This window comes from Danio aesculapii, chromosome 9 (assembly GCF_903798145.1).
Source record: "Danio aesculapii chromosome 9, fDanAes4.1, whole genome shotgun sequence".
NCBI lineage: Eukaryota > Metazoa > Chordata > Actinopteri > Cypriniformes > Danionidae > Danio > Danio aesculapii.
The window spans coordinates 23978156-23997941 of record NC_079443.1 but is presented as its reverse complement, the minus strand read 5'-3'; the positions used below and the strand labels follow the sequence as shown (position 1 = coordinate 23997941).

At 36.1% G+C, this 19786-nt stretch overlaps 1 protein-coding gene across 1 annotated transcript in view; it reads right to left on the bottom strand.

The window, feature by feature from the left end:
* Positions 1-11521: 11521 nt before the first annotated feature.
* LOC130234898 (diacylglycerol kinase beta) overlaps positions 11522-19786 on the bottom strand; it is a 174646-nt gene continuing 166381 nt past the window's right edge. The window contains exons 24-26 of the mRNA XM_056465230.1: positions 16787-16907; positions 15942-16002; positions 11522-13358 (exon numbers count right to left, since the gene is read on the bottom strand). Of these exons, the coding sequence (XP_056321205.1) occupies positions 13260-13358; positions 15942-16002; positions 16787-16907 (281 nt within the window). The 3' untranslated portion in view covers positions 11522-13259. The remainder of the gene's footprint in view (positions 13359-15941; positions 16003-16786; positions 16908-19786) is intronic.

Below are 19786 nucleotides of genomic sequence, written 5' to 3'. Positions count from 1 at the left end.
AAGCCAAATAAAAAACTATACTTTTTATTAATACATTACTATTGCTACTACAACCACAATTGCTGCAGTATATATTGAAGTTGTGGTATTGTTGTTATTAATAACTATTCTTTATTATTATTATTATTATTATTATTATTATTATTATTATTATTACTTTTTATGCTATTTAAAAAATACAGAAACCCTTTCAAGTCATTTTAACCTCAAAATTTCTTCTTACACACTATGGAGTACAGTATATTACTGTGATCTTCATTATCTGCAAAAGTAGTATCACAATGAACTGTGCAATCTTGTGATGCACAAGGGATTTACTATGTATTATTGTGGTCAAGGCCAGATGTCCTAGAAACTATATTTAACAAAGCGGTTTCTGTGAAAAAGAGAGGGAGAGAAATCCTGCGTCAAGTGTGAGGAGGGATAATCTTCAAAATCCTTCTGGCTTTCGAGCAGAGCCCACTTGCACAGGAGGACAATGATAGCATGAAAGAGATGTGCAGTATGCAGTAACTGGTGTCATTGTTTCTCCTGCTTGACGCTACCGAAGCTGGGCTTTTCAGCTCCGCCAAGATGTCAGGGTCTCCTTTTTATAGCACCTTCCACTAATGTAGTGGGAGGTGATTTGGGGGCGGCCAAGAGCATATTGTATTTCTATTCTGATTCCTATATCTAGAGTGGTGGTGGTGACACAGGCTTCAGTGGCCGAGAAGAACACCTCAGTGTTTGATATGCTGTTTTTTAAGGGACAGATATTGGAGTGATCACTCACTGTGATACGCTCATCAGCAGGGCTTATTTGTGCCCATGACTGGGTCAGTGTGACAGTCCTGGCAGCCTGCCTCTCGCTGCAATGTGGGCTAATCCATGGAAGGAGATGTTCTGCACGACAATAGAGATAAATGAGGAGTGACGAACACAGCAGCAAATCTGATCCCGACACCTGTATCAGCTAGAGCACAATGAAAAACATTGAAACTTTTAAACCTAGACTGACATGTGTTGAATAAATGAACATGCTCTGAAAACTCTGCTCAACATAGACAGTTAATAAAGTAGAATGAAGGATAACGCAGCTTCAGGCCACTGGAGCTCTCCCAAAGTGAGACATGATGGGACTTGATGACTATTAATAGTTCATGGAGAGATAATTCCTGCCTCATTATCTCTGCACACCCAAGACGCGTAGGCTTCGCCCCAGCTCACAGCTTCTTGTTGTGTCATCTGCATTTTTCTTCTACCAGGGCTGTATTTACAAGCACAGAGGCCACAAGGCTGCTTGATGAAAACAAACCATCATGCAGCCTCACAGGGTACAGTGTAAATACAACGATACTGTAAATACAGTATTTGATACTGTAAATACAACGAAAGTGTGCATATGTTTGGTCACGTACAAGACATTCTGTTTACATTTTAAAAGTGCTGAATGTGAAAAGTGTATTCAAATGAATATTGTTGAATGCACATTTTAGTTTATTTGGTAACATTGTAATTTAGGTCACAATCAATTCATGATATTAACTACTGGCTTATTACATGCCTATTAAGTTATTAACTGTTCATTAGTAGTAATAAAGTATGGATAAATGAGATTACTAGAGTCTGTATAGTGAGTATCGTAATGCCTTTTGTTTATTTGTTTGTTTTATTTATTAATTCATTAATATTCATTAATTTTAGACATGGCATATACTGTATGCTGTACAATAAAAGTATGTGAAAAATAACTGAAAAGTTATTTATTTACATGAAAAGTGTTTTTAAACTAAATATTGTTTTTTTATTTAATTTTATTGAATTTATTGATATTTTAGGAGTAAATTGCGATATTTTAAGAATAATTAATTAAATGAACTAAAACCACATTATTTCATTTACCAGAAACAAAAATATAACATTACACTGAATTCATAATTTTTTGTGTGTGTGTGCCACCTCAAGATTTGGTGCGGCCTCTTCTGGCCACCCCTAAAAACATTTTCTGGGGCCGCCACTTGCCTTTCTGTGTGGAGTCTGCATGTTCTCTCCATGTTCGCATGGGTTTCCTCTGGGTACTCAGGTTTCCCCCACAGTCCAAATACATATATCTGAACTGGCCGTAGTGTGTGAATGGGAGAGTGTGTGGGTGTTTCCCAGCACTGAGGGTTGAGAATGGAAGGGCATCTGCTGTGTAAAACAAACGCCAGAGTGGCGACCCATGATAAACATGAAATAAGCTGAAGGAAATTGAGTGATTAAGTGCCAAAAAAACACAGCATTCAATGAAATTAACAACATGACAACATACATTTTTTCATAAAATAGAAAAGATGAAAACATGATCAATGATATTCATTGAACCAAAGCACCTATTAGCACCTAAATGGGTATAAGGGTATAACTTGGCTATGACTTTTGTGGGTGGTGTTGCCATAATATCAAGCTGTTGTACAAATAAAAGTCTTAAGTCCTCAAAAGCACAGTACAGCATCAGTACAGACTGTTTCCTCAGCATGTGGGTCTGAAATACTGTGGCATACACTCTCAAAAAAAGGTACACAGTGGTACAAATAATGTTCCTTAAGAAACAGTTTTTTACTTTTGTAAAAGTTGTACATTATATGGAACAGAAAAGAATCCTTATGATACTATTCTGTACCTTTTATCATACAATTGAAATGAAGGCACACAATTGTTCTCATAAAAAAGGTACATAAGTGTTGGACAACTCCTTCGTTATTACAATGTCTGTGAAAATAAATATTACTTGAAAGGCAATGTGATTTTATGAATAAATTCCATATTAAAACATGAATCATCATTTAAAAGCACATGTTTAAAGAAACTCATAAACATTAATTATTAAGTTCTATAAAACAAAACAATTGGTAAAACAAAACTATAGGTATTGTAAACTAAACATTTAAGACAGTTTAAATAAACATTCGGTAAGTTTTTTCTAAATACATTTTCATTACTGATATCCGCACCTTTTGGTGTGTGCTTTCCACTACGCAAGTGAGCTGGCAAAAGTTCTGCATATGCAGTGTTCATGCAGACATTTTACTATTGTAAAACTAATCAAACATTGTGCATATCTCATTACAATACTTTTGCATAACTCTATTTCTATTTTGACATTAAGTAAATTAAATGAACTTTGAAGTGATTACAAAGATATTGTGTGAAAATTGGAGAAAAAAAGTTTAATATTGTACATGGGAGAATGTGTTTCTGTAACTTTTTTTTCGTGAAAAGTGTGAAATGTTTAGCAAAAATAGATCTTTTGATTCATGTTAAAGTTTTTTTATTCTATTATTTTCAATTTTATATTTTTGTTATTTATTTTTGTATGCATTTACACAAAAATAAACTTTTTAAAAAACATTGTTTACAAATGTATTGTATGTTTTATATTGACTGAAAATAAATTCACAAATTTTGGATAAAGTAAAATGCCTTTAAATAGTTCTTGAAGGAACACATTTGACACTGTTGATGTACTAAGTGTCCTGTCACTGTAGTGGCTCCTTCATGGATCAGATTTGGACCTTTGATGAACAAATCATGTCCTTAAAGGTTCAAACTACAATGGTACAAGTTCGTTTCTTTGTCTTAAGGTACAATGAATCTAATCTAATCTAAATCTAATCTAAAATTCTGTTCCATAAAAAGATACTGCCCCAGTGACAAGGGTTTGTACCTTCTTTGGTACAAAATTGTACCATTTTCTGAGAGTGTACGTTGACATGAGGACTAAACTGTGTAAAACTTAAATACAGCACTAAAAGCTCACAGTATTTCCCGTGAGTACATCATATTATCAGTGCAAGGACACTGAAATCTGTGATTTATTGTGTGAACTGAAATTCAATCAAGTTAAGTAGAGGATTGTGTCGGGCGCCTTTGCGGATGTGAAAAGGCAACCCAGTCGAGTCACCCAATGAACAACACCAGACACAGAGCTTCAGTCTCTCAGTTTATTCAATAAAACTCTTTTGTCCATTAACATGGCAGCCAACAGCTTACAAGAAACAGAGTAACAGAGTCTAAGTGGGTCTTTCAAGGGCAAAAAAAAATCACCCTTTAACCCCATCTCAGTCAGCAGGACTCCTGTCCTTGAACCTTATTGCCTACCACACATATGGACTGCTACAAACCACACTAACCCTAAGGCAGGAATAAGACAGTGAGTTAACGCACATGTAGACCATCACATTCAGGGTTGATATGGGCTCTACTGCATCAGTGCCACTCAATACTGTTCATCTGTCCCAGCTAAGAATAGAGCTACACTGAGATAAGCCATACGGTCTCTAAGAGACACGTAAGATGAGCAGAGAGAGATAGCATCTGTTTGTGTCTCAAAGTTAGAGGGCACCGTGATGCCAACACCTTAAGTTAACATCAAATTTGAGTCCTGGGTTCTGGTTTACTTTTACTAAAACCTTTCTTTATTTGGTCTCAAGAGACCAGGGTTGAGCAAAATTCAGAACTGAAGACTTGACTCCTTTAAGCTTGAATCTTCTTCATGGATTTAAATTGTAATGGATATAAGAGAAATTTGCAGTATTTGAAATATAATGTAATTTTAAAGAAATTAAACAAGTGGAAAATTACTTTATCCTTGACCTTTCAATGAATGAGTTGAAATAGTAGAGAATAGAATAAAATGGGATAGAATCCATCCATACATCTGCTTTTATTCAATTTATGAGCTGGAATAGAACAGAACAGAATTCATCTATCCATTCATTCTCTTTCAAGTCTTGACTTATTAGAACAGAATATAATTCGTTCACCTACTCTCTTTTAAGTTATGAGTAATAGAATCAGGGCTTGATATTAACACCCGCCAAGCTGCCAAATGCGGGTTGATTTTACCTGTGGCAGGTTAGACAGGCACCCCCACTAGCCACTTTGGCTGGTAGAAAAAAAATTGCCAGTGCTGCTTTGTCACTAAAGATTAGAATTTTAGTTTAAGACCGTTTGTCAACATGGGTACAAATGTGATCTTAGTACCGAGAAGCAGCCCAACTGATAAGTGTTTGTGCAAGCAAAAAATACCGAATGAGAAGATGATCAGGCGCACGGTGAGACACAGGCAATCATCGCTCACTGAGGACAGTGTCGTATATTTTGCTTGTTTTGACACATTATTTAAAATTTGTGGCAAGGAAATAATTAGTTTGGTGTGGCCAGAGAAAAAATTGGTTAATCCTTAGTGTTGAGCCCTGAAAGTCATGTGAAATAAAACTAATTGCAATGTGACACTATGAAACCACAACCCATTTGCACATGCTCATTGAGCAAGGTTACAGCACACAAAAAAAGCTAAATTAACGAGGAGGCACGTGGACATAACACAAAATTTAAATCAAGTAATTTTAGCATGCCAAAATCTAATTTCTGCATATAAAATATATTTTCCTAATGATAAAATTGTAGCTTGTAAAAACGGTGAGTGGCTAGTAATGTTTGAAAACTACTACCCACAATGGCTGGTTGTCAAAAAAGTTAATATCAAGCCCTGTATAGAATAGAAGAGAGCAGTGGTTCTCAAACTGTGGTACGTGTACCACTAGTGGTGCGCGGAGGAATCGCTGAATAATTAAAATAAAAAAATGATCACACTTTTAACCCTTTGACGCGTACGATAACACCAATGTGATCAGTAAATTGATTTTAATAGGCTAAACCTTTTATTTTATTTTTCTAATGTTTGTTATGTCTTCGATCATTTGAAACTATGTTCCTCCCCATATTTGTAATGGTTGTTGGGGCATATCCTGTATTTTTATATCCCAATGTTGACAGGAATAGTTTAATCACTTGCTTTTCTGACACACAAAGCCTACTCTACAGATCTAATTTCTAATTTAAATATGTAAATTCAATTCATATATTTAAAATACAAGTTAATGTTTAGATTTCAAAGAAACACAAATAAGTCATATATACATGCAAGATATATTTAAAAATTTATCAAAAAGAGTTTATATTTGAATATGATGACATACAGCTTATATTTATGAGGTCTAACGAACATTTCCAGGTTTTGATGAATAGGCTACTTTATAATAATTCTTTACATTTAAGTACAGCAGTTTTCTTTTGACTTTTTAATAACAGTACCATTTTAATCAACTTTTATAAGCACATTTTAATTTAAACATTGATGTTTTATTTATTTTTACCACAGTACAGTGTTAATGTTCAAACTATTTATAATGTTTAAAGTGGCTGACAATAATAAATATTTATAATAATAAGAATTAATCTGCCACGTTTTTGAACTGTGTAGAGCTGCAGCTGCTTAATTAGGCCTACTGCACTACTGTATTTCAATACTGGTCATTATGGTGTTACTTGCAGAGAGACATTTTTTCAGAGGTGGTACTTGTTGAAAAAAGTTTGAGAACCACTGGAATAGAGAATAGAAGAGAATAGAATTAGTCCATCCTGCTTTCATTCAATTTATGAGCTGGTACAGAACAGAACAGAATTCATCCATCCAATCATTAGCTCCCTTTAACATCATGAGTTAATAGAACAGAACAGAATTCATCCCTCCATCCATCCATTCTCTTTTAAGTATTGACTTATTAGAACAGAATTCACCCACCTACTCCCTCTTAGGTTATGAGTAATAGATTAGAATTTAATCAGTCCATCAATTTAGAATAGAGACACGGTGGCTCAGTGGTTAGCACTGTTACCTCACAGCAAGAAGATCACTGGTTCAAGCCCAGGCTGGCGTTTCTGTGTGGAGTTTGCATGTTCTCCCTGTGTTCGTGTGGGTTTCCACCGCGTGATCCGGTTTACCCCACAGTTCAAAGAAATGCTCTATAGGTCAATTGGGATAAGCTAGATTTTCAGTAGTGTATGTGTGTGAATGTGACAGTGTATGGGTGTTTCCCAGTACTCGGTTGCAGCTGGAAGGGCATCCGCTGTGTAAAACATATGCTGGATACTTTGGCGGTTCATTGCGCAGTGTTTTGACCCCTGATGAATAAACGGACTAAGTCGAAAGAAAATGAATGAATAAACTTTAGAATAGAATAGAATAGAATAGAATAGAATAGAATAGAAGGTATCCATCCATCCACTCCTGTTCAATCCATGAATGGGCACTGAACAGAATTTTTACCCATTTAACTTAAATTCGAACAGAAATATGATAGTTATGCCCTATGTGAAATAGAAATTGAATGACTGGAAAAGGGATGTACCGAATAATACCAGCTCAACCCAAATACTAAGTGCAATTCAGAATCCAGTTTGCTATCTCAAATTAATTTCTGCAAATAAAAAAAATGAAAGGGCATTGTCAGTTCAATTCTGAATAGAGCACAACCCTGCAAGAGGCAGCACGGTTTTGACAGATAAAATCCGATCATTATAGTGAGAAAAGAGACATTGATGGGCAGATTGAGCAATCACAGTTTTCGAACAGCTAAAAATAATAGATAAAAGTCAGCCAGTCCAAAAACGAAGACATATGTGGTGTCAGAGACATTATCGAGCTCATTTGTGAGGTGCAGGTCTTTGCTCTGCCATATCTTTTCTCTCTAAAAGCTGAGAGCAAGTAGGCCAGTGTGATGACACAACAAAAATGAGTTATTGCAACACAGCAAAACAGATGTTAACCTCTCATTTTGTTCGGTGGATTATTTTCAGTGTCTTGTATTGCAAAAGTCTTTGCTCCAGGCAAAACGCTATTTTGTATTGGTAAGTTAAGGCTATCAGTTATTCACAGAAATGACACAGAAGGTGACAACGGAACCATTTAGAAATGACATTTCCTCGTAGGTGAAATTCCTCGGTTGCCCAATGATCAGCATCAAAACCTCCGTCTACAAAATACAGAACAAAGAACATCCACAGAGGTATTTGCACAATGAACATGCTACTAAATGGTCAAGGAAAAGTACAGTGGATAGATATAGATACGAGGGGCTTGGAAAGAGTCCAAAAAATATAATCATGTGAAACTAATAAGGTTGCAACAATCAGCGTGGTCTCTCTCTCTTCAAGCAGACGTCTTTGTCTTCTTTGTTTCAACAGGCATGCGGTGGTTAAACTTTAGAGAAAATATAAACAATATCTATATATACATGACTGTTTAAAATCATTCTAAACTGTAAAATGAAAAGTAGATTTGTAAACATGCACTCGTAACCAAACCGCCAGACTGTCACGCAGGATAAACCATCTGTCCAACGACCACAGAAACAATGGGGCTCTATTAGCCAAATCCACCAGTAACTTCTATGATAACCGGAGCGACTGGAGGTGAACGTTTGTTCTGTGGTCATGTGGAGAGATTAGCATTTTTTTTCTTCAGGACACTGGCGTAGCTTCTGCGGTTCTTTAAAGGGAACATTAACCTGCCGACCCCGTTAAGAGCTCGGTTTCTAAAGCCCAAACCTGAACTTTAAAACATTCCGCATTGGTGAAAATTATATACAGTTCCAACACAGACCTTTGCACACTGAGAAAGCATCTGATGATCACTGCATGTTGATCTATATCAGGCACATCTGCCTGATGGCTACAGTCAATCATGTGATCCATTAGGTATCACTTCTAATCTCTGATACTATATTAAGTTACACCTTTAAACACATTCATATATATATATGCACACAAGGCTCTTGGATTATACAAATACTGATACATGGTGGGCATCTTTAAGTTAAATATTCTTCACGAGTCTTCTCAGAAGGGCTAGAAAAACGAAGGGCCTCCCATTCTACGCATTCATCTGTGCCGCATTCACACCAGTTTGACCGTCGACCTGAAATTGCGAGCTGATGTTTTCATGCTGCAATTAGGAATAGTGTTTCACTCCCTGAAATAGGACGTTAAATTTAGGCTCTGTCCATGCAGCAGTAAATCAAACCCCACTGCAGTAGCTTGTTGTGACAGTTGAGGACCAGAGGATTCAGTGTTAATGCCAGTGCTGGATCAAGTTCAGCCTGTCTCTGAATGGAGATGCTGTAAAGCTACAGAGGAAAGACTTTCCGTTTTCTCAGAAATATGTGGCACGATTATTCAAGTGCAGTTTGTTAACATTAGTCAATGCATTTGCTATCATAAATTAAGGACATTTTACAGCATTTATTAATCCTGGTCAATCATATTAAAGTCTACATATATTTACAGATTTTGGAATGTATAATTGGACATTATTAATATAAATGATAAAATATTATGAATACACATAAATAAACAGTAAACAATGGTATTGAAACAATGGTGTTGGCTTGAATTATTCAGTTAAGTTTATAAACGAACGGTAACATATATTAATAAACAGTGTATATATTTATTTATATTTTTCAAATTAATCATCTTGATACATTTTCTAATGTTAACAAATCAACAATTGTCTTAGACCTTTATCATCATCTCTAAATTTGTCAATAATTTAATACTTCAAAAAAGCAACAGATAAAATATAAAAACTTTCTTTAAACAGCCTTGGTTTGCTGATCTTAGCTTGATGAAAGCCTGTACACAACGAGATGCATGTTTAGTGAGGCAACTTAGCGTGATAATCATTAGAAAAACTGGCCATTCTGGCTCCCATTCTGTTACAGCTGCGTTTACACACAACTTTTACACACAACGAGCATCGTAACCACCGGGTTGATCTTTTGTCCAGTTATCATAATTTTCCAAATGCTTAGAATGGTGTCAGGAACACATTTCATCAAAGACATGGGCACATTTTGGTAACACTTTATTTTGATGGTCCATTTGAGTATCAGTAGACTGTCTGTTTAATATCTGTTGATACAGACATTCAATAGACATTCAATTGACTATAAGAAACTTTGCAAGTACATGTCAACATACACTAACCCTACCCCTAACCCCAACCCTAACCCCAACCTAACAGTCTACTTATAATCTAATAAGAATTAGTTGCAATGTAACTTAAATTCAACAAACGGACCATCAAAATAAAGTGTGACCGCACATTTTGATAGAGTGCACCTTAAAGGGTTTATTTCCACCTTTATGTAAGGAAACATAACTAGTGGTGAGAACAGTTGCTGTGTTGTCTCTTTACGCCAGATTTTAGCAAAAAATCTGCAATGTAAAGAAAACAGCTGTGCAAACTAGCATGTGCAGTCTGAATCTGCATGTATGGATATATCTTTCTACACTGAGAAAAGTGTTGCATGCAAAACTGTTGCAAAAACGTATTTGTGTTGAATTTAAACAAACAAATTAAATTCAATAATGTTCAACTTAATTTGTTTGTTTAAATTCAGCCCAAATAAATCGTTTACAACCACTTAACGTAAAAAAATTGAGTAAATCCAAGGAATCATCTTTAAACAATTTTTTCAGTGTATATAAGCAAATATAAATTCATTCATTCATTCATTTTCTTTTCGGCTTAGTCCCTTTATTCATCAGGGGTCGCCACAGCGAAATGAACCGCTAATTTATCCAGCATATGTTTTACGCAGCGGATGCCCTTCCAACTGCAACCCATCACTGGGACACATCCATACACACTCATTCACACACATACACTACAGACAATTTAGCTTACCCAATTCATCTATAGCACATGTCTTTGGACTTGTGGGGGAAACTGGAGCACCTGGAGGAAACCCACGCAAACTCCACACAGAAATGCCAACTGACCAAGCCGAGGCTTGAATCAGCTACCTTTATAATGTTTATAATGACGCCCCCAAATATCAATTTGTCATTCAAAAAAGAAAAAAGAAACTAGCACTGCGAATACGCAAACTTTTTACCATCCTGAATATTAGTCATTCTGATCGCTTTTTTTATTCTATGTAGCTCATGTTGTTATACATTTATTCGCTTATTGAAATGCTCAAGTAAAATGAAGTAACATTTGAACAGCCTTCCTGACACCATGTTTAGTTTTTATCACTTTTTCTTGAATTCTCTTGCATTGACTCATTCACTAAATTGAACAGCCATTCAGAATGATCTCTTTCACTCACAAATTGTTGCTGATATGAGCCTAACCAGCTTGACAAAGGCTCAGAGATGGCCTGTTGTTAAGGAGAAGTTAAAGTTGCATTTTTATATTTATCTGTAAAAAAAAAAGAAAATTGGAACAAATTTTTGAGTTAAATCCTCTTGTTGGTGCAAACAGGCCTTTAACATGATCTTCAGTTGATCCAGCTGGATAACTTACTAGTCTCCCAGATTTATCAGTTGCAAAGGGCTCAAATTCCTCTAAAACCAGCAAACAGACAGGCAAACCAACATAGGCTAGAATAATTATGTTATATATATATATATATATATATATATATATATATATATATATATATATATATATATATATATATATATATATATATAACATAACATATATATATATATATATATATATAACATAACATTATATATATATATATATATATATATATATATATATATATATATATATATATATATATATATATATATATATATATATATAAACATAATTACACTAGCCTATGTTGGTTTGCCTATATATATATATCTGCTACCAAACTTACATGGCACAATATTTTTCTTTTGCCTTCAGAATATCATTAAAATTATTCAATTATTGCACCAACTGGCACATTGCTAATAAACAATGACTACGTTTACATGGACATCAGTAATTGAATTATTTGCCTTTATCTGAATAAGACAATAATATGATTAAGGTGTTTCCATGAGTTGCTTTCATGATCCTGGTTTCCATGTTATAGCACATAATTCGATTAAGGTCATTGCGTCAGCACGCTATCCACATTTCTTCTGGAGTTTCATGTAATTTTGGGTGTTTCACTTGTCATTTGTCAACTTTAACTGCGTTTTGGCACTTTCACTTTCATTCAGGAACAGTTCATGCATGCCCCAATGACACACGAGATATTGAATGCGAGTATGAACTGCTGGAAGAGTGTTGTTTCAATGGAATTTGATACAGCATGCCGTATGGGTAGGTGTAAAGAATAGTGTCAAACATTTGTGTATGTATAGACTATCCTGTTGCCAAATGCGGCGAAAATCCTACACGACGGTAATAGTTTAAGTAGTTTACATGTCTGTACTGCACTTCAATAATGCGACTAAATACGTCATACTCCACATGTCTTAATTTGATTTCTGTTTAGTTCGATTATGACCTTAATCTGATTAAATTAATCAAAAATCGTTGTTTACATGGTAGACTCTTAATCAGAGTATTGTCTTAATTGTATTAAAATCTAATTATTGGTGTCCATGTAAACATCGATACAATGGTTTCAATAACATATCAACTCTTCCGAGGCTTCTTTAAAATGCATTTTTGAAAGACCTTAAGTCCAACTCTCCACACTGAGCACTAACACTGTTGTTTTAGAAGGGAGTTTGGGAATAAATGAATGTCTAATTTATTGTAACCAAACCAGCACTGGTCAGTTTTGTGGCCTGAGGATGAACACCAAAAAATGCCCCAAGCAAACGACAGCAGCTGAAATCTCTTTCAGGCCAGTCTAACCTATCCCTATCCCTATCCCTATCCCTATCCCTATCCCTATCAGCAGACCCCCATAAACATCTTCATAATGGATGAGTTTGCTGTTTCATCTCTTTAGCGGTGGCATGTTGTAGGGCCTAGGAGAGGCACTGGAATGAGTGCTTTGCATGCACTGATGTATAATTCAATAGGCTCCTTCAGGAGGAAAGTTTGTTCCCTGGTCCTGCTAGGCTAAGCCAGGGCCCAGTGACGTCCATATGTGCATCACCAACCCTCAGGTGGGAAACATTATCGTGTCAGGGTGTCTTTTTCTCTCTTTCTCTTTTTGATTTGAACACATTTGTTCTCTATTTTCCCTTGCTCTTCTGATCTCCCCTCTCTGTTTCTCTTGGATTTGGCAGTATCTTCTGATGGGCCATCTCAAGAGTAGAGAGAGGGCACACAGTGTGATCCCAAGGCAGTGGCCTACTGGTCGGGGGCATTTGGTTGGAATTGAGTCATAGCTTACAGGTCACAGGCCTGTGATAAGACGATCTGGATGATAAGACACAGGAAGTGGTCATGACACTCAGAGAGGGTCCGTGTTGGGAGATGGAATCCATTAGAGGTCCATTACAGTGTTGTGTTTGTATTGATTTGTCTCACAAAAAGGATTTGAATGGTCTCTTCTCTTTGAGTCTCACCAACCAAAGATGAAGAAGAGGCTGAGGAAGGTGGAGACGCTTGAGTGTGATTGTATGATTGTAGAAGAGTGACTTCTGGAGTCCCACATCTAGTCCCGACTTCTGTTTCGCTTCTTGAAGAAGAAGAACGGCGTTTTCTGTGGCGGCCCCAACAGCATTGGCACCTGGTTCTTATGCGTGATGCGTATCTGCAGATAAGAAGGGAAGATTACTCTCTGAAGAACAGCAAATCTGAACAGTTGGTTAAATCCTTCTGCTTGTTAATTTACTCAGTCTTTTAAACAGTTGTCTTGCTCACATTCGGCAAACGAGCTGACAGAAGTCACACATGTCCAGATTAACGGGCACAAATTTGAGAACGTGAGAGATGACCTTGAAACTGAAATAACATCCTATATTCCCCTCTGCTCAGTTGGGCAAATTAGAGAGGACTAAAAGCACAGCGGCACACTTTTTATAGAGTTTGCACTGATAGAGAAGTATATATAGCAGAGGACATTGTGCTGGAGCTACGTGCAGATGGAAAGCTGCATGTTTATTTCACTCTCTTAATGACATAATCAGTCAATGGCAGTGTGTGACATGACAGTGTTTTAATTAACAGTCTGCTCGCTGGGATGGTTGAATGTACAAAGCTGAAATAATATGGAGAAGCCAGTTTTCTGAGATAGAGAAATGGTTGTACTCTGAATGGATTTGGTTTGATTGCATGTTGGGTGATTATGTATCCTATGATTGGGTTTTATATGTACACTACCCGTCAAAAGTTTGGGGTCAGTTTTATTTTATTTTCATGAGCTTTTTTTTGTTTTTTTTTTAAGAAAATGATTCTGTTCATCAAGGCGACATTTATTAGAATTTGTTCTAAAAATTCTTTTTTATATTTATTATAATTTTAAATTCTTTTTGTATGTAGTTTCAAATGAAATTATTAATCCAGCCATTATTGGATTAATTGACTTTTTTATTAATAATAATAATCATAATAATAATGATAATGATGATAATAATAATAAGAAGAAGAATAAGAATATTAAGAACAATGGTAACAACAACAAAAACAACAACAACAACAATAATAATTAATATTAGAGTGATTTCTGAAGGAGCATGTGAATTCGAAGACTGGAGTAATGAAGCTGAAAATTTCTCTCTAAAGCCACGGGAATAAGCTATTAAATTAACTTATAAACTACTTTTATACAGTTAATTTATAGTGCAATAACATTTCACAATTTTACATTTTTTACTGTATTTTTGATTAAATAAATGCAGCCTTGGTGAGCAGGAGAAGCTTATTTTAAAACATTTAAAAATCCCATTGACCGATATGGTACATGACTTTACTTTATGGGAACTGTAAGAACTGGCAGGTTCAGCGGTCTCTTCCAGAATCCAGAATATGCTTTTATTAACATTCTTTGGAATGTGGTATAGTATAATCATTGTGGTGCAGATCGCAGAACCAACAAAACCAGCAACAAAAATAAAACAAAAGACAGGATTTTATTTGCCAATAAATTTTGATATGCAATATGTAGCAATTCCAAAGTCATGGATATTATTTCTAGGAATTGCATGAAATGCTGCCATGCAAAAGCAAAAGGATGAAAATAAACAGATAATTTTGAAATATTCAAGACTGCCATTATATTGTGGATAGGTTTATTGAGTTAATTTAGTCATTTTAAAAATTGCTTTATTTCCAGTTTCACATTAATAATTAAATTGGTTGGACAACTACATTTTTTAAAGTCACTTTTGATGATGACGATGATGATGATGATGATGATTCACACATGCTAGCAAGTAAAAAGTTGACCAAAAACTGAATATTGGTCCAAATCAGTTTCTTTCTTTCTTAAAGTTACTTTGAAGACAGGCTGAAACCTGTCACCATTGACTTTTATAGTACGTTTTTCTTACTGTGAATGTCAATGGTTACAGTTTTTCAACTTTCTTTAAAATATCTTAATTAATGTTCTACAGAAAAACAGATGTAAACAAGTGCAGAAAAAAAGCAAACAGGTGTTATTCAAATGAATGGTCAGAAAACTGACAAAGTTAATATTTTTGGCCGAACATGACACAGTGGCTCAGTGGTTAGCACTGTCGCCTCACAGCAAGAAGGTCGCTGGTTCGAGTCCTGGCTGGATCAGTTGCTGTTTCTGTGTGGAGTTTGCATGTTCTCCCCGTGTTTGCGTGGGTTTCCTCCGGGTGCTCCGGTTTCCCCCAAAAGTCCAAAGACATGTGGTATAGGTGAATTGAATAAACTAAATTGGCCGAGTGTATGAGAGTGTATGGGTGTTTCCCAGTACTGGGTTGCAGCTGGAAGGGCATCTGCTGTGTAAAACATATGCTGGATATGTTGGCGGTTCATTCCGCTGTAGTGACCCCTGATAATTAAAGAAACTAAACTAAAGGAAAATGAATGAATGAATTATTATGAATAATTTTTAGACCTTTTGCACTTGTAGGGCAGAACAGTATTGTTTATAAGCCAAATACATTTTATTGTTTATTGTTCACAGTGGCAAACTGTTCTAAACTCATGAAAGAAACTCCAAACAACCTTCACTTTGGCTTCATTTTGTTTAGATTCCATAACACCACATCATTCTTAGATTTGACTTGAAGGTATTAAGGCCTTTAGTTCAGTCACATTGTCACACATTTGGTTTAGTCACATTGTCTGCTATGGCCCATGAAAGAGTCTGTGTTTCTGAAATTAAAAGAAAAAAGAAAAAGAAAGCAAAATTAAGTGAGCTGACCGTGCATGGAGGCTGCATCCACGGCTCTCCATCAATCTGCATAGGCAGCAGTCGGGACGTCCTGTGCACAGAAAGACAAGTAAAGAGAAAGAAAGACAGAGCTGTTACGGGTCAGGTCACTGACCAGGCAGACCGCGGGCACGAGGCTCCTATACAACACTTTTCCTGGACGGCTCTAAACACTGCACTCTTTGTTCCCACAGCTTGTTCCCAGCCGGGCCCCTTACTCTCAAAACCAACACACTCACACAGTTCAGCACCTCCGTCCCCATATGCACACAATGTTACAAAAAGTTAGTTTAGTCTTTTCAGCAGGGCCACCACAAGTTAAAGCAACACCGCATGGGAGAATGACAATGATGAATGCCCTATTAATGCCCATTATGGAAAGTATGAGGTCGCAGGCAGACCATCCTGTGTACAGGTGAGGAAACAGCAGCAAGAATTGTGAATAAACTCCTCGCTCTTAAGGTCATTATGAGTGTTTAATGGAGCGAAGCAGGCCGGAGAAACACAAACTTGTGAACTAGCAGCTCAGACGTGATGAGTCTCCAATGGTTCATTAGCATACATCAGCACTGAGCAGTTTGTGTGTGTGTTTAGACATGCTACAAACATCATTATTCATCAGTGTGAGGCATCCAGAAAGTTAAAGCTGTTGGCAAAGCAAGTGACAGTAGGTCAAAGGTCTGATTTATAGGCTGCATTGGCTAAGGGTGGACGTCCTGCAGAGGGGGAGGGTGTAGAGAGACGTTTCAGAGCCATGGACACAAGTGTTTGTCTATGAGCTGGACAAACACTGAACTCTTAGTCAATGTGTATGTGGACGGGCATGAACTGCTGACCTGATGGTGACATTGGAACACTGTGCAAGGCGCCGTCCTGCGCTCTTCAGACCTGTATAGATCTGACCCATCTCGATGGCTCCTTCCAAACCCACCACCTCCAGAAGCTGATCGCTCAGATCTGTTCAGCCAGAAAAGAAGAAGACAGAAAGATTCTTATCATTCATGTGTTTTTACTAGATTTCCTAAATAGAGAAGACATTATATTCTAGCTTATGCTCAGAAGTACACTACCTGACAAAAGTCTTGTCACCTATCCAAGTTTTAATAACAAAAAATAATAACTTGACTTCTAGTTGACCATGTCTTCTAGACACCATTTGGTGTCGCCGTGAGCACCTTGGTACTATGTGTTGACGCACTTACCACTAGGCTATTGGCACCAACAAAAGTCTTGTCACTTAACAGAAATAATGTACAGTATAGAATATAAAGTCATGGTGCAATGGAAAAAAGAATTAATATTGTGTATGACTCCCATGAGCTTGGAGGACCGCATCCATACATCTCTGCAATGACTCAAATAATTAATAAAGTCATCTGGAATGGTAAAGAAAGCGTTCTTGCAGGACTCCCATAGTTTATCACGATTCTTTGGATTCATCTTCAATGCCTCCTCCTCCATCTTACCCCAGACATGCTCAATAATGTTCATGTTTGGTGACTGGGCTGGCCAATCCTTGAGCACCTTGATCTTCTTCGCTTCAGGAAGTTTGATTAGGAGCACTATCCTGCCGAAGAATTTGCCCTCTACTGTGGTTTGTAATGTAATGGGCAGCACAAATGTCTTGATACCTCAGGCTGTTGATGTTGCCATCCACTCTGCAGATCTCTCGTACGCACCCATATTGAATGTAACCCCAAACCATGATTTTTCCTTTACCAAACTTGACTGATTTCTGTGAGAATCTTGGGTCCATGCGGGTTCCAATAGGTCTTTGCAGTTTTTGTGATGATTGGGATTCAGTTCAACAGATGATTCATCTGAAAAATTGATCTTCTGCCACTTTTTACTTTGATCATTTCAACTCAAGTTATTATTTGTTGCTTACAACTAGGATCGACAACAAGACTTTTGTCTGGTTGTGTATTTGAGTTGGTTTTGGAGTACAGTTTTTGACATCATTAAATGTTTGTAAGTAATAGATAATAATAGTTTTAGACGAAGTGTCCCTTTAAGATAACCTTGAAATACTCCAAAGGAGATGCATACTGAGAATTCAAAGTATCTAATGACAATTATGATGTTAAACATGGAGTTTACAGCAAAATATTGATGAATTAAGAATATAGCTGAATCTATATCACATCTGCATCACTACATGAACAAACTCTACACTAGAAAGGTCAAATCATCATAGCTTGTAGTATGAGAAAATATGTCAACAAAGGCTTATTGGAAAACATACCTCAGTCTACATTTATGTGAAACTGCAAATAAGTATTTTAATAGGGTTGACAGCAGTTTCTAGTTAAAACGAATGTTACTGTGCAGTAAGACGGTAACAGAATCCTTCCTTTTCACACTAATGATATATAAAGAGGCTTGTATTGACAGTTTTTCCCACAACACCAAATAAATACAGCAAAACAACTTAACAATGTTCATAATTTATAATCTAATATATTTCTGTCATGGTCAGTTTGCTCAGCTCACTTTGTTCGAGTCCTGTGTAACAAATTTGCGAATAGAGAATTTAAAGCAATGCAAAATCAAGGTAAAACTATGTGGTTGTGGTGCAATTTTGTCTTGTGTTTGCTTAATAAAAAACTGTTGGTTAGGTTTAGAAAAGGGTTTAGGTCAGTTGCTCACTTGGTGACCTATATGACACGTCAAACTTTCTTCTAGACCTGTACAAGAAGGATGTGTTTCTGAAACATAACCAAATTTATCCTAAGTAATGAATTTCAAATTTGCAAAATTTAGACAGCGCCCGCTGTGGATTTGTCATCTGAAATATGCAATGAAATGTCCCTGGCACAACGTACTTTATGTTTTGCAGAAATATAGGCTGAGGCACATATTTCCAATGAGCCTGGCTTGAAAAATGAGCACAGATCGAGAGGGTAAAAGCTGCTGAGGTCAGTGGTTAAGCTTACTAGTAGGCTAAGCTTTAGTAAATGCTTGTAAAACATTGTTATCCCTTTACCTACTCATTAACTTTCTCTCAGACACACTAGCAAACTAGGGTCATGACAGCAAGTGTCCCATTTGCACAAACACACACACACTGAGGAAATGACTAAATGTCTGTTGCAGAATAGGAGAATCAGGCCAACTAAATGAGTGATTTATAAAAGCCTCTTTATTTCATAAAGGCCTCCTTTGGTGACTCATTATTCAAGAGCCAATGCACTCAAATCAGTGCATGATGAAGAGGGTATTACATGTAATACATGTTTCAAGAGTATGAATCTACTGCTAATTAAGGGATCTAATGTAAATTTAGTATCAATTACAGTCTTTTATTTTTAAATTAGCATTTTAATTATTATATTTTCCAGTGTTCATTCTGAGTTTTTAGTTATGTTGTCATAATTTCATTACTTTCCATTTAAATATACATTTACTTAATGTTTAGTTTTTCTTTTTTTTCTATATTTTTAATCTGTTTACAATGTACCACTATGAAATCAGTTGCCAAGGCCTTTACTTTCTGATTTCATATAATCTAACTCAAGTTTTAATATATTATTTAATATTTAAAATATTACTTTACATTATCATTTCTTCATTTAGCAGGCACTTTTATTCAAACATGAGGGATACAACAAAAAATCATCATAAAGATGCAAATATCACTAAAATGCATTAAAGTTTGAGGCACTGTAAAACAAAAAGCCAAAATATGGATGGATTCAAAAAACATGAGACATGTTTTTTCAAGTGTTCCATTTTAAAGTTTTCGTGAAAGAAAGCAACTGTTATATCCAAGATGCTATAAACCTAGGAGACGTGTGCTGATCTTCCTGTGATCTGAATGAGCAATCAAATACAAG